Below are 14,159 nucleotides of genomic sequence, written 5' to 3' on the forward strand. Positions count from 1 at the left end.
AAGTGGTTGCAGGTTGGAAACAAGCGGAAATACAATCGAGGAACAAGCCAAAGGTCAATAACAAGTGGTAGTGGAGATATGTCAGAAGCAGGAGCGACAAGAGCAAGATATTGGCTGGAGAGAGCACAATAATCTGGCAAACAATAAGTGCAAAGGCATTGGTTAAATAGGAAGTTCATGGGAGGAGCAAAGAGTTCAAAGTTCAAGAGAAACAAGGTAACGTTGGCTAAGGAATCAGAGAAGGAGCTGCCCAGTATTTCAGGAGGAGATTCTACCAGACTTAGCAGAGGTTGCAAGTTCAGATCCAGGTCCTGACTATGGTAGGGGTTATGTATCCTAGAGAATATTATTATTACTATTATTATTATTCTTATACAGGATTTATTTAGTGCCAACAGTTTACGCAGCACTTTACTATATAAAAGGGAGACAATACAGTTACAATACAATAAAATACAAGAGGGTTAGTACTACTTACAGGAATATGGCAATATAAAGCATTAGTCAAAGCTGGTATTTAATGTGATTTGCTTTCTCCTGTTCAAGCTCCTGATGATGTTACAAGGATGAAACTAGTATGGTAAGGTTGAGCACGACACATCATATGTCTGCTACTAAACATTCTAGAGAGGATTACCTGGCTTAGCAGTGATAGACAGAGTGACTGCTTATAATCTAAGGTCCCTCATGTCATATGATTGTGTATTTCTAAAGGTGGACAGAGAGCACAGTGAGAACACTAGAATTATTTTTTTTTTCACTTGATGGCATATCATCGGAAGCAGACTTTTTTTTACCGCATTTCAAAATTTTCCTGAAAATATGGACTTTTTTTTTCACTGTTTGTGATTCAAATCCATAAGAATTGTATTGTATTGATTGTTTTAGAATATTGTATTGTGTTTACATACACCAGTTCAGTGCTGTTTACATCATGTGCTTTTGTATTAACTATTTAGCCATTTTTTCTACCCCAATAGTACATTTGGAGCTTTATGCCCTGTACACACGATCGGACATTGATTGGACATTGATCGGACATTCCGACAACAAAATCCATCAGATTTTTTGACGGATTTTGGGCCAAACTTGTCTTGCATACACACGGTCGCACAAAGTTGTCGGAACTTCCGATCGTTCTGAACACGGTTATGTAAAACTCGTACGTCGGGACTATAAACGGGGCAGTAGCCAATAGCTTTCGTCTCTTAATTTATTCTAAGCATGCGTGGCACTTTGTGTGTCGAATTTGTGTACACACGATCGGAATTTAAACAATCTGATTTTGTTGTCGGAAAATTTTATATCCTGCTCTCAAACTTTGTGTGTCGGAAATTCCGACGGAAAAAGTCCGATGGAGCCCACACACGATCGGAATTTCCAACAACACAATCCGATCGCACTTTTGAAAATCCAATCGTGTGTACAGGGCATTAAAGTAAATGCCACTATGTCTGTTTAGAGTTCTTTCACACTGATCAGTTTTTCTGTTAAAAAAGGCAGGAGAAAATGCATGATAAATATCCCTCTAAATCCTATAGAACTCTTCACACAGGTCAGTTATGTTTCAGTTGCGTTTTTGTCTGCTTTCATGCTGCTCCGTTGCAAAACTGCAGAATCTTCCACTTTTTTTTAACTGATTAACTGACCAAAAACCAATCAGTGTGAAAGAACCCCTAAAGTGACCCTGTTATTTGCATTGAAATGCCAGTTCCCTACAATTACTAGGGCTACTATACTTACCTCTCCAGTTGCCTATCATTACTCTATTCCAAAGCTGTAGCCTCTTCAGCAGTCTGCACTTCTGATGTCTATATAACATACCAGTACCCCTCCTCCCCTTGCCTGTGTGCTGTGGTTCCCTCCTCCAGCCCTATGTCTTTACTCGACAATGCAGGGACTTGGAGGAATGAGCCAAAACACATAGTGCAGGATCAATGCTGAGACAAGGTCACCCAACGCCCAGGGCAAACATACCATGGTGCACCCCCCACCCCCACCCCGTTTTATGCATGTCCAATCATCTTATCCACACCTGGTCATTATACCTATGTATAGTGTGCAGAAATCAAGATTAGATAAATTACAAAGTGCAAAGGTCAGGAGCAAAAATAATGCACAGAGTGCAGCAGTAAGGAGTGGATAAAGTACAGGGTGTAGAGGTCTGGTTTATGTAATATACAATGTGCAGGAGTCAAGAGTGGGTAAACTACATGCAGAGATAAGGAATATATGCACCCCAGTGCACTGCAGTATCCCCTATGAGGCATTTCATGTATACAGTATACACAAACACTCACATACAGTATCTCACAAAAGTGAGTACACCCCTCACATTTTTGTAAATATTTTATTCTATCTTTTCATGTGACAACACTGAAGAAATGACACTTTGCTACAATGTAAAGTAGTGGGTGTACAGCTTGTATAACAGTGTAAATTTGCTGTCTCATCAAAATAATTCAACACACAGACATTAATGTCTAAGCGCTGGCAACAAAAGTGAGTACACCCCTAAGTGAAAATGTCCAAATTGGGCCCAAAGTGTCAATATTTTGTGTGGCCACCATTATTTTTCAGCACTGCCCTAATTCTCTTGGAGCATGGAGTTTACCAGAGCTTCACAGGTTGCCACTGGAGTCCTCTTCCACTTCTCCATGACAATATCACATAGCTGGTGGATGTCAATGGCGTCCCTAGGGGGGGCCAGAGGGGGCCCTGACCCCCCAACATTATGCTGTGCCCCCCCACCCAATAAAATTTCTTTTTTTTTTTTTTTTACAAAAAATCAATGTCTAAGAGGGAGAGAGTCCCCAGTCAGCTCCTGTGGGTGATTCCTCCCCCCTCCCTCTGCTTGCCGACACTGCATAATGCGAGCGCTCACACAACCACGGCCGCCCAATCTGCTCTTTCCCCTGCATCCTCATTGGCAGGGAGAAGAGCGAGTTGCAGGAAGGACTCCACCAGGACTCTCAGTTAGTGAAAAAACAGACTGATTTCTCCCATCCTTAGGACAGGAGAACCAGCCTGTAAATTCCAAGAGATGCCAGACCAGAGCAGTCAATAGCAGGGGCAAGACAGCAAGAGGAGGCTGGGAAACCCCACAGTGGCAGAACACCAGGGCCTGGAGGCAAGACAACCTTTGCAACCCTGATAGTTCTCCCACTGCTTTGGATCCTTATATTTTCTTGGTATGTTGGTGACATATATATCTTGTTTTCTGCCACCCTGGGGGACCCCAATACAGTAGGAAGGGAGCTCACTGCAGAACATGTGAAAGGGCCGTTGTGGGGTCGTAGTAAAGGGCCCCAGTATATATTTATATATCTATACATATCTATATATCTATATATATATCTATATATCTGTATATCTATATATATATATACCGGTATATATATATATATCTATCTATATATATAGATAGATATATATATATATATATCTATATATATATATATATATATAGATATATATATATCTGAATATATGCAATTTATAGTTGCCCCCCTACTTTTGTCCCTGTCCCCCATGTGCCCCCCCCAAATATGAAAGCTGGAGACGCCACTGTGGATGTTAGAGACCTTGCGCCCCTTCGGTTTGAGGATGCTCGACAGATGCTCAATAGGATTCAGGTCTGGAGACATGCTTGGCCAGTCCATCACCTTTACCCTCAGCTTCTTTAGCAAGGCAGTGGTCGTCTTGGAGGTGTGTTTGGGGTCATTATCATGTTGGAATAATGCCCTGCGGCCCAGTCTCTGAAGGGAGGGGATCATGCTCTGCTTCAGTATGTCACAGTACATTTTGGCATTCATGGTTCCCTCAATGAACTGTAGCTTCCCAGTGCCGGCAGCACTCATGCAGCCCCAGACTATGACACTCCAACCACCATGCTTGACTGTAGGCAAGACGCACTTGTCTTTGTACTCCTCACTTGGTTGTCGCCACACACACTTGACACCATCTGAACCAAATAAGTTTATCTTTGTCTCATCAGACCACAGGACATGGTTCCAGTAATTCATGTCCTTAGTCTGCTTGTCTTTAGCAAACTGTTTGTGGGCTTTCTTGTGCATCATCTGTAGAAGAGGCTACCTTCTGGGACAACAGCAATGCAGACCAATTTAATGCAGTGTGCAGCATATGGTCTGAGCACTGACAGGCTGACCTCTCACCCCTTCAACCTCTGCAGCAATGCTGGCAGCACTCATACGTCTATTTCCCAAAGATAGCCTCTAGTTTTGACACTGAGCACGTGCACTCAACTTCTTTGATCGACGATGGTGAAGCCTGTTCTGAGTGGAACCTGTCCTGTTGAACCGCTGTATGGTCTTGGCCACCATGCTGCAGCTTAGTTTCAGGGTCTTGGCAATCTTCTTATAACCTAGGCCATCTTTATGTAGAGCAACAATTCTTTTTTTCAGATCCTCAGAGAGTTCTTTGCCATGAGGTGCCATGTTGAACTTCCAGTGACCAGTATGAAAGAGTGAGAGCGATAACACCAAATTTAACATACCTGCTCCCCATTTACACCTGAGATCTTGTAACATTAACAAGTCACATGACACCGGGGAAGGAAAATGGCTAATTGGGCCCAATTTGGACATTTTCATTTGGGGGTGTACTCACTTTTGTTGCCAGCGGCTTAGACATTAATGGCTTTGTGTTGAGTTATTTTGAGGGGACAGCAAATTTACACTGTTATACAAGCTGTACACTCACTACTTTACATTGTAGCAAAGTGTCATTTCTTCAGTGTTGTCACATGAAAAGATATAACAAAATATTTACAAAAATGTGAGGGGTGTACTCACTTTTGTGAGATACTGTATATACATAAAGCCACCCATTTATGTTCCTGCCTGACCCAAGTGTCTGCTCTGACATTATCATATGTAATAAAGGTGTAAATCCCTGGGGACACGGAAGAGGAGAGGGGAACAACTAGAACATGTTACATGTTACACCCTGAATACTGGTGTAACATGTAACATATTCTAAAATATGAATTTATCATTTAAGCTGGTACACATGCACAGTTTTTTGCTCAAATTGCTGGCTGATGCTGGCAGGTCCTTGCATCTACAAGAGTGATGTAGATACAGGAATATGCAGGCACATTGTATTCTTACAGTGGAGACCCCCCCCCCCCCCCCAACACACACACACACACACACATACTGTAAGAATATACTGTTTAGTGCAAGCTGCTGATTGAACAAGGTTTTCCAGCAGTCCTGTTCAACAGAATCTGATCTAATGATTGGCTTCTAACAGGGGGAGCTACACTCAGATTGAAATTCAGATGTTCCTTGCTGAAGTAGACAAATTTCAATCTGTGTGTAGCCAGCTTTATCTTATTCTTTGCTCCAGCAGGCTCCCTTCACTGTGACTTGTCCCCTTCAGCTTCTATGTAAGTTACTGGCTGTGGTCACACTCCAGCCTCCTCATCACAACATACAGGGTTAATGTCCCTCTATGGAATGTGGTTGATGTCAAGGCTTTGTGTGGAGGAAGAGAGCACTGGAGCCGGCTGGAACATAGAGTAAGGTAAGTGAAAGAGGCTGCCCCCCCCTCCCCCTAAACACATACAGTACACCGAAAGGATGCAATTTTTTTTAACTTTCCTGGAGTTGGCTCTATTATGCAATCACATTGATTGCTGTTTATACTTAGATTTTTTAATAGGTTAGGAATTTACTGGGACTTCTGAGGTGATACATACAGTAGATGTATTCCACATACACATTATCTCTTATTAAAAAAGATGTGTATTTGGAATACATCTATGTATCACTTTAGAAGTCCCAGTATAATCCTAACCTATTCAAAAAATGTATTCTCTCGCTTAGTAAACCTGCAATGCAAGGTGCAGGGCAGGTTTACAGACAACATAGTACAGGATGGAAGGCAGAGAAGTTCGGGACTCATGGGGAGAAGGTGCAGTTTGCCATCTGTCTCAGATCCTCACTCGGGGAGAGCTCTGTGGTGTGCTGGGCAGGAAGCAGTGATTGAGCCTGCAGTGTAAACTTCTCTTCTAGTTCCGCCGACCAGTACTGGAGCTCTTGCTGTGAATGCTCCGACTCAGCCAGCCACACTAACAGGAACCCAGGGAGAGAGCCGAGGGAGAGGGCATTCTCCCTTTCTAAAAGGGACATGACTGCTGCCTCAGAGAGAAGTTCGGCAATCAGGAAGGGCGCATCTGCCAGTCTCTTTTGATGCAGGGTGTAGTGGCAGCACAGGGCATAGGATAATTATACTCTTCTGCCTGCTAACAACCTGCCCCCCTCCCAAACTCCGCGCAGGGCGCCTGCCCCTCCCAGCAATGTGCACTCCTGGATGTGTCGAGTGGTGAAGAGTCTTAATAGAGGATGCATTGTTGCAACAGAGCAAAAAACAGCTCTTCCCCTGTAGAGAACTGACCTTTCTTATATTTTTTTAAGCTTTACGTGGTCAGTCCATTAAAAAGTGATATTTGTAGTTGTATTTTTATGTCTTTGAATATTCCAACAGTTAGATATCACTACTGCGATTCCTAATTCTATTCCATTCCACCTTTATACTAGTAGTTTTTGCATTCCCCAAAATATAATGTCATTAAAAAAAATTCCTAGAAGGAGAATGGTAACCGCCCAAAGGTAACAGTATGTGTGCCAACTGAGGGACTCAAGTGTAAGTATCTCACCAAAAGAGCACATATAATTTCTAAGCAATATTGTAAATGGCCAGGTGGTTTGACTGTCCAAAATCAACCAAAATCTGAAATACCACTTTTGGACAGACTGACCCTTTAGGTAATGGATAGTAAAAATAATTTATGTTACCTTAATAAAAGTTAGATCAGAAAATGTCAAACCAAAAGCTATTTAATACAGAAAAATAATTTCACTGAATACACAATTAAAGCCCTTCAATAGACAAAGTATGATTAAGAACATATGAGTCACTCCCTTCTTCTCCATGTAATAATTTTTCAATGGGCACATTGTTGATGGCTTGCCTCGAGTCATTCAGTTCTTCTGGCACAGGATCTGGTAAAGAAATTGGTATTGGGACAAACTGTGGGCTTTGGATTGTGGTTGCTGTTGCTTGGTAGGGTATAGAGTGAGTTGCTGTTGGCAGTGTTGGAATTGGCTGAGCCCATGGGAAGTAAGTCAATGAAGTTTGCTGATCAGCATATTCTAACTGAGTAGCAACACACTGAGTGCTGTTTCGTGCCTGCAAAGAAAACATATTTTATAATAATACCACAAGTAAGAATTAAAAAACACACAAACTATGTAACGGGATTGAATTTGTCACATTTACCCTTCATGACATACTGACTCTGGCCATAACTAGATGTTTTTTGTTGCAGTTTCCTTGATATACACCTGAAGGAAGTTAAATTAGATCTAAACCTAATCACTAAAATCTCATAAAAGCTTTAGCATGTTGATGTCATTCCAAAAGGTGGATTCATTCTACAGTATTTAAATCTGCAGCTTTCATTAAAATATTGTCACTGATCATGGCATAAAAGTCCTTGTTCGGGCATTTCCTGTTATGTAGTGACAACTCTCTCCCAGTTGTGCTCCTGCATTGTTACCAATGGTAATACACCCCTGATGAAGACTAAAAGTAGCCATAGCAGTACACATTGCACAGGCAAGGTCATTATTATCTCTATCAACAAACCAGTTCTAAGAAATAATGTGCAAGCCATGAGCCGATGCTAGAGCAATTGCATGCAGACAAGTGTGGCTGAATTGGGCTAAAGAACATCAACAGTACTGATATGCGACAAAGGATGGAAAAAAAAAGTCTAAAAACTAAATGTTAGAGTTATGCCCCGTACACACGGCCACATTTTCTGACAACAAATGTTGAATGTGAGCTTGTTGGCGAAAAGTCCGGACTTTCGGAAATGTTGGCTAGCAGGTTCTCAAATTTTCCGCCAAGAGATTTTTGCTGTCAGGCTTTCTGATCGTGTGTACACAAGTTCATCGCACAAAAGTCCATACATGCTTGGAATCAAGTACGAGCCGGAAGCGCTCGGTCTTGTAAAACTAGCATTCGTAATGGAGATATTACATGACTATTGAACTTCCTTTTTATCGGCTCACTGTACGTCATGTACGTCACTATGTTCGTAATTGTTGGGCAACATTTGTGTGACCGTGTGTATGCAAGACAAGTTGGAGCCAACAACCTTCAAACAAAATTCCACAGTTTTGTTGTCGGAAAGTCTGATCGTGTGTACGAGGCATTAGGGTTTAGATCTACTTTAGTGAGGAGATAGGCTTGCAATAAAGACAGTTTGAGGCGCCCGTGATTGCAGGAAAGAAAATCGCACCATCTATGGCTAGCTTAAGTGATCACCTTTGATTACTTTAGTAAATTAATTCCATGAATTAATAGAGCCAAAACATCACCTTGAAAGCTAATCAACTCTCATCTGGAGAAGCAGAGGTCAGCAAAAAGCAAAATTCTTATTTCTCAAATGTCAACTTTCCTTTACGTAGACACTTGTCACTACACTTCTGCAATCTTCAGATGACTATCATTGTGAAAGTGACCAACAATCAAATGTAGTCACTGACAATTACAGTTACAGAGTAACATGATCTGCGAAAAGCAATCTAGTTTTAAACTGAAGTGATAAATAAATAAAATATTTTTTACCCGCCATGAAGATAACTGTTCATCTTTTATAAAACCACAATGAATCATTAATCAAAAATCAGTTATACATCATTGTAAACCTGTTTCCTAGGAAATTATAAAAAGTTATAGCGTACTTACTGTAAAATTTGTTAGAAGAGGCTGTGAAGTATATGTTAATACAGAAGGGGGACCAACCACAGTATAACCTTGACACATTGGTTGAACATACATATCTGTTGTATAAGGACAGCTAACACTTTCATGTGAAATGTACTCTGGGCATGCTGTCCATTGAGTTAAAGGTTGAAAAGAGGGTGGTTGTGAAATCAATCCAGTGTACAAAATGCTTTCATCGTGGATTGGCAATGCTGTTGTTGTAGCATCCAGATCAACATAAGACACGTCAGTGGCACTCGAGACTGCTAAAAAACATGAAAACAATAAAATGTCATAGTTATGGATGTTTCTACAACATATTAAAAATTGATCCCAGCAAATATTGATTGACCACTTGCCGACCAGCCACCGTCATTATACTCTGGCAGGTCAGCTCGTTCCCACGAATTACCATAGCTGTATGTCGGTTCATTTTACATCTATAGCAGGCGCGTGGGAGAAATGATGCGCATGGTCGCCAGGCCGTGATGTCCACCGGCCACCCACGATCGCTCCACAGAGAGCCAGAACGGGGATCTGTCTATGTAAACAAACAGATCCCCGTTCTGTCAGGGGAGGAGAGAGAAATCTGCTGTTGCTAGTGATCAGGAACAGCTATCTCTCTCCTCCTCCAGTCAGTCCCCTCCCCCCACAGTTAGAAACACCTCCCAGGGAACACATTTAACCCCTAGATCAACCTAGTGTTAACCCCTTCCCTGCCAGTGTCATTTATACAGTAATCAGTGAATTTTTTAAGTACTATTCGCTGCATAAATGTCATTGATCCCAAAAAAGTGTCAAAAGTGTCAGATCTGTCCACCGCAATGTCGCAGTCCTGCTAATCAATATATACGCTTATTGTGTTTTTTATTACCAAAAATATGTAGAAGGATACATATTGGCCTAAACTGCTGAAGAAATTTTTTTTTTATTTTTTGGGGGGGATATTTATTATAGCAAAATGTAAAAAAATATTGTTTTTTTTTTCAAAATTGTTGCTTTTTTTGTTTATAGCGCCAAAAAAAAAAAAAAACGCAGATGTGATCAAATACCACCAAAAGAAAGCTCTATTTGTGGGGAAAAAAAGGATGTCAATTTTGTTTGGATACAGCGTCGCACATTAAAGCGACACAGTGCCGTATCGCAAAAAATTACCTGGTTATTAAGGGGGGAAATCTTCCGACCTTTAAGTGGCTAAAGTGGTTGTAAACCCTTACATATACCCAGTGAAGTGACTGGCCTCAGGTGATAAACCGAGATGAAACAAATCCTTCTACGTAAGTTGTACCTGTTTATCTACAGCAGTCTTTTCCCTACATCCATTCAAAGTGTAGAATTTACACAGGATCTCTCAGCTCTGAAAAACAGGGGGCAGGGAGCTGAAGTTACATCAGTGAGAGCTAATTGGAGGGAAGGGACACACCCCCCTCCACACAGCACACATAAACAGAGGTGAGGCTGTCAATCACCTAGAGCTCCCTCCGCTGTCACCATTTTTCTCTTTAGGTGTCAGGAAAACTTGTCAGAAGTGACTCATACTGTTAGCAGATGAATGAGACAATGGACATAAATGACACTTAGTGCTCTGGATTGAGACAAGTACACACTATAGAAAGATATGCTTTGTTCATATTTCATGTCTGAAGTTTACAACCACTTTAAGCACATAGGTATTGGCCCTGTAAAATATCTACACTAATGCCGCGTACACACGGTCGGACTTTCTATCCTACTTGGTCCGGCACACTTTCCGACGGACTTTGTCCGCCAGGTGCGCCGGACTTTAAAACGGACGGACTTGCCCACACACGACCGGACTTTCCGGCGGGCTAAGTCCGCCCGTTTTTCCGACGGACTTTCGCCGGAGTTACGGCGGACTTTCAGAATGAATGGACTTGCCCACACACGGACAAGTCCGTTCATTTTGAACGTGACTCAGGTGCGATGGGACTAGAAAAGGATGTCAATCTTGCCGCTTTTATCGGCGAGATTGACACCTTGCGAGCCCCGTCACGGGGCATACCAGGCCCTTAGGTCTGGTATGGATTATAAAGGGAACCCCCTACGCCGAAAAAACGGCATGGGGTCCCCCCTAAAATCCATACCAGACCCCCGATCTGAGCACGCAGCCTGGCCGGTCAGGAAAGGGGGTGGGGACGAGCGAGCGCCCCCCCCCTCCTGAACCGTACCAGGCCGCATGCCCTCAACATGGGGGGTGGGTGCTTTGGGGGAGGGGGGCGCCCTGCGGGGCCCCCCACCCCAAAGCACCTTGTCCCCATGTTGATGAGGACAAGGGCCTCTTCCCGACAACCCTGGCCGTTGGTTGTCGGGGTCTGCGGGCGGGGGCTTATCGGAATCTGGGAGCCCCCTTTAATAAGGGGGCCCCCAGATCCCGGCCCCCCACCCTATGTGAATGAGTATGGGGTACATGGTACCCCTACCCATTCACCTAGGGAAAAAGTGTAATAAAACACACTACACAGGTTTTTAAAATATTTTATTAAACAGCTCCGGGGGGGGAGATCTTCCTCCGGCTTCGGGGGTCCCTGCGCTTCATCTTATCCCGGCGTCCGGTTGGTTCTTCTCCCGGTGTTCCAGTTCTTCGGCCGGCTCCTCTGCTGTCTTCAGGTAGCTCTCTTGCCAGCAGAGGTCCGGACTCCTGGGCTTCTGGGCTTCTGGGCTTCTTCTCTTCTCCAGATGTTGACACAACGCTCTCTCCGGCTGGACTGCTCTCCGAGGGCTGCGTTGTGACTTATATAGGCGGAGACCCCGCCCCCTTTTGATGTCACAGTCCCTGGGCATGCTGGGACTGTGACGTTTTAGGGGGCGTGGTCACTGGGTGATGTTGACCACGCCCCCTAAAACGTCACAGTCCCAGCATGCCCAGGGACTGTGACATCAAAAGGGGGCGGGGTCTCCGCCTATATAAGTCACAATGCAGCCCTCGGAGAGCAGTCTAGCCGGAGAGAGCGTCGTGTCAACATCTGGAGAAGAGAAGAGAAGAGAAGAAGCCCAGAAGCCCAGAAGCCCAGGAGTCTGGACCTCTGCTGGCAAGAGAGCTACCTGAAGACAGCAGAGGAGCCGGCCGAAGAACTGGAACACCGGGAGAAGAACCAACCGGACGCCGGGATAAGATGAAGCGCAGGGACCCCCGAAGCCGGAGGAAGATCTCCCCCCCCGGAGCTGTTTAATAAAATATTTTAAAAACCTGTGTAGTGTGTTTTATTACACTTTTTCCCTAGGTGAATGGGTAGGGGTACCATGTACCCCATACTCATTCACATAGGGTGGGGGGCCGGGATCTGGGGGCCCCCTTATTAAAGGGGGCTCCCAGATTCCGATAAGCCCCCCGCCCGCAGACCCCGACAACCAACGGCCAGGGTTGTCGGGAAGAGGCCCTTGTCCTCATCAACATGGGGACAAGGTGCTTTGGGGTGGGGGGCCCCGCAGGGCGCCCCCCTCCCCCAAAGCACCCACCCCCCCATGTTGAGGGCATGCGGCCTGGTACGGTTCAGGAGGGGGGGGCGCTCGCTCGTCCCCACCCCCTTTCCTGACCGGCCAGGCTGCGTGCTCGGATCGGGGTCTGGTATGGATTTTAGGGGGGACCCCACGCCATTTTTTCGGCGTAGGGGGTTCCCTTTATAATCCATACCAGACCTAAGGGCCTGGTATGACCCGCGCTCGCCGCAATAGGAAAATTTGTTTTTCCTATTGCAGCGAGCGCGAGATGCAATACCCTGCCCTCGTGTCGTATCTGGTCCGTCGGACCAGCATACACACGAGCGGGCTTTCCGTCGGACCAGCACACACACGAGCGGACTTTCCGCCCGAAACTGAGTCCGGCGGAAAGATTTAAAACTTTTTTCAAATCTAGGTCCGGTGGGCTTTTGGGAAAAAGTCCGCCGGAAAAGTCCGCCGGCGCCTACACACGGGCGGATTGTCCGGCACACTCTGGTCCGCCGGACCAAGTATGCCGGAAAGTCCGACCGTGTGTACGCGGCATAAATCTCAAGTCTGATAAGTTTGAAAGTCATTTTCAGGTACTTGTAGGCATTCACTGCATGTTGGATTCTGGAAACATCCTTCAAGTTGGCTATGGCCAAAATAAAAAAATTACATATATGATGCAGTCTGTCACTAACATTAACGCAGCACCTTTTCATTTTTTCTGAATGCCTCATAACATAGTTTTAGTTGTATTACCTATTGATCCTGCCAGTAGATCTGTTTTTTTTCTTTTCCTTTGATAGACAAGCTGTCTTGCAAAAGTGACAGAGGGCTTAGACAAACCATTTTACACTGACAGGGGTCACATTTTAATCTAAAACCTTTATCCCAATAGTAGAACAAAATGTTGCAGTAACGACTTAATAAGCATTAGCTGAGCTGCAGTTTGGCTTTGATGTGTTTTTTACTTGTGACAAGTCCATCAAACCTATTAGCCGTTCTAACACTACCCTCTTCACAGGTTGACAATGCTGCTGTTCAAGGTTGGCTATGCTGTTTCTCCAAAGGCACAGTGGAGGAGTAGAGATGAGCCGAACACCCCCCTGTTCGGTTTGACCAGAACTGCTGAACAGAGAAAAAGTTCTGACCCAAATGGCAAACCCTATTAAAGTCTATGGGACCCAAACTTGCAAAATCAAAAGTCACAATTTTTAAGGTTTATATGCAAGTAATTGGCCATAAAAAGGGTATGGGGTATGGGTACTGCCCTGGGAGACATGTACCAATGCAAAAAAAAAAAAATAATAGTGCCTGTGGGATCCCCTTAGTCTGCCTGTAAAGTGGCACATTTGCAGCATGTATAGAACATGCTGCAGCAAAACATTTCTAAAAAATAAATAAATAATGAAATGTCATTTAAATTGCCATCAATATAATACAATTGCCAATAATATAAAAAAACGTTTTTAAGAAATGGCATGGGGTTCCCTTTAAAATCCATACCAGACCCGAAGGACCGGAAGCATGCACCGGTTTGTGACATCACAAGGGAGGCAGTGCCACCTGGTGGAATTGACAGGTGACTCCGCCCCTTACCTATATAAGAACTGTCAAACCACCAGCCAGGTATTCAGCGGTTTGCCTTAGTTGACAGCGGAATGATTTTGTTCTTTTTTGGGTCCAACGGTGCTGCGGGTGCGTGATTGACAATGGATCTACATCGGGGGGATACTGATTTTTTATTACTTTTTGACAGTTTTTTGGTGAATGAGTATGGGTATACTCATTCACATGGGGGGGCAGGATCTGAGGGGCCAAAGGGCCTTGTATGGACTGGGGGGGACCTGACACTATTTTTTTTTCCATTTTTTTTTTATTGCCGGCAATGTTTTATTTTTATTCAGCTGTCA

At 44.1% G+C, this 14,159-nt stretch overlaps 1 protein-coding gene across 3 annotated transcripts in view; it reads right to left on the bottom strand.

Moving 5' to 3' along the window:
* Positions 1-6,848: 6,848 nt before the first annotated feature.
* POU2AF1 (POU class 2 homeobox associating factor 1) overlaps positions 6,849-14,159 on the bottom strand; it is a 177,917-nt gene continuing 170,606 nt past the window's right edge. For 2 of the 3 annotated variants that reach the window (XM_073602414.1, XM_073602417.1), the window contains 2 exons: positions 8,785-9,068; positions 6,849-7,218 (listed from right to left, as the gene is read on the bottom strand). In XM_073602414.1, coding sequence (XP_073458515.1) covers positions 6,901-7,218; positions 8,785-9,068 — 602 coding nt within the window. In that variant the 3' untranslated portion in view covers positions 6,849-6,900. The remainder of the gene's footprint in view (positions 7,219-8,784; positions 9,069-14,159) is intronic. The other variant, XM_073602415.1, reaches the window with a different exon arrangement.

This window comes from Aquarana catesbeiana, linkage group LG10 (genome assembly GCF_042186555.1).
Source record: "Aquarana catesbeiana isolate 2022-GZ linkage group LG10, ASM4218655v1, whole genome shotgun sequence".
NCBI lineage: Eukaryota > Metazoa > Chordata > Amphibia > Anura > Ranidae > Aquarana > Aquarana catesbeiana.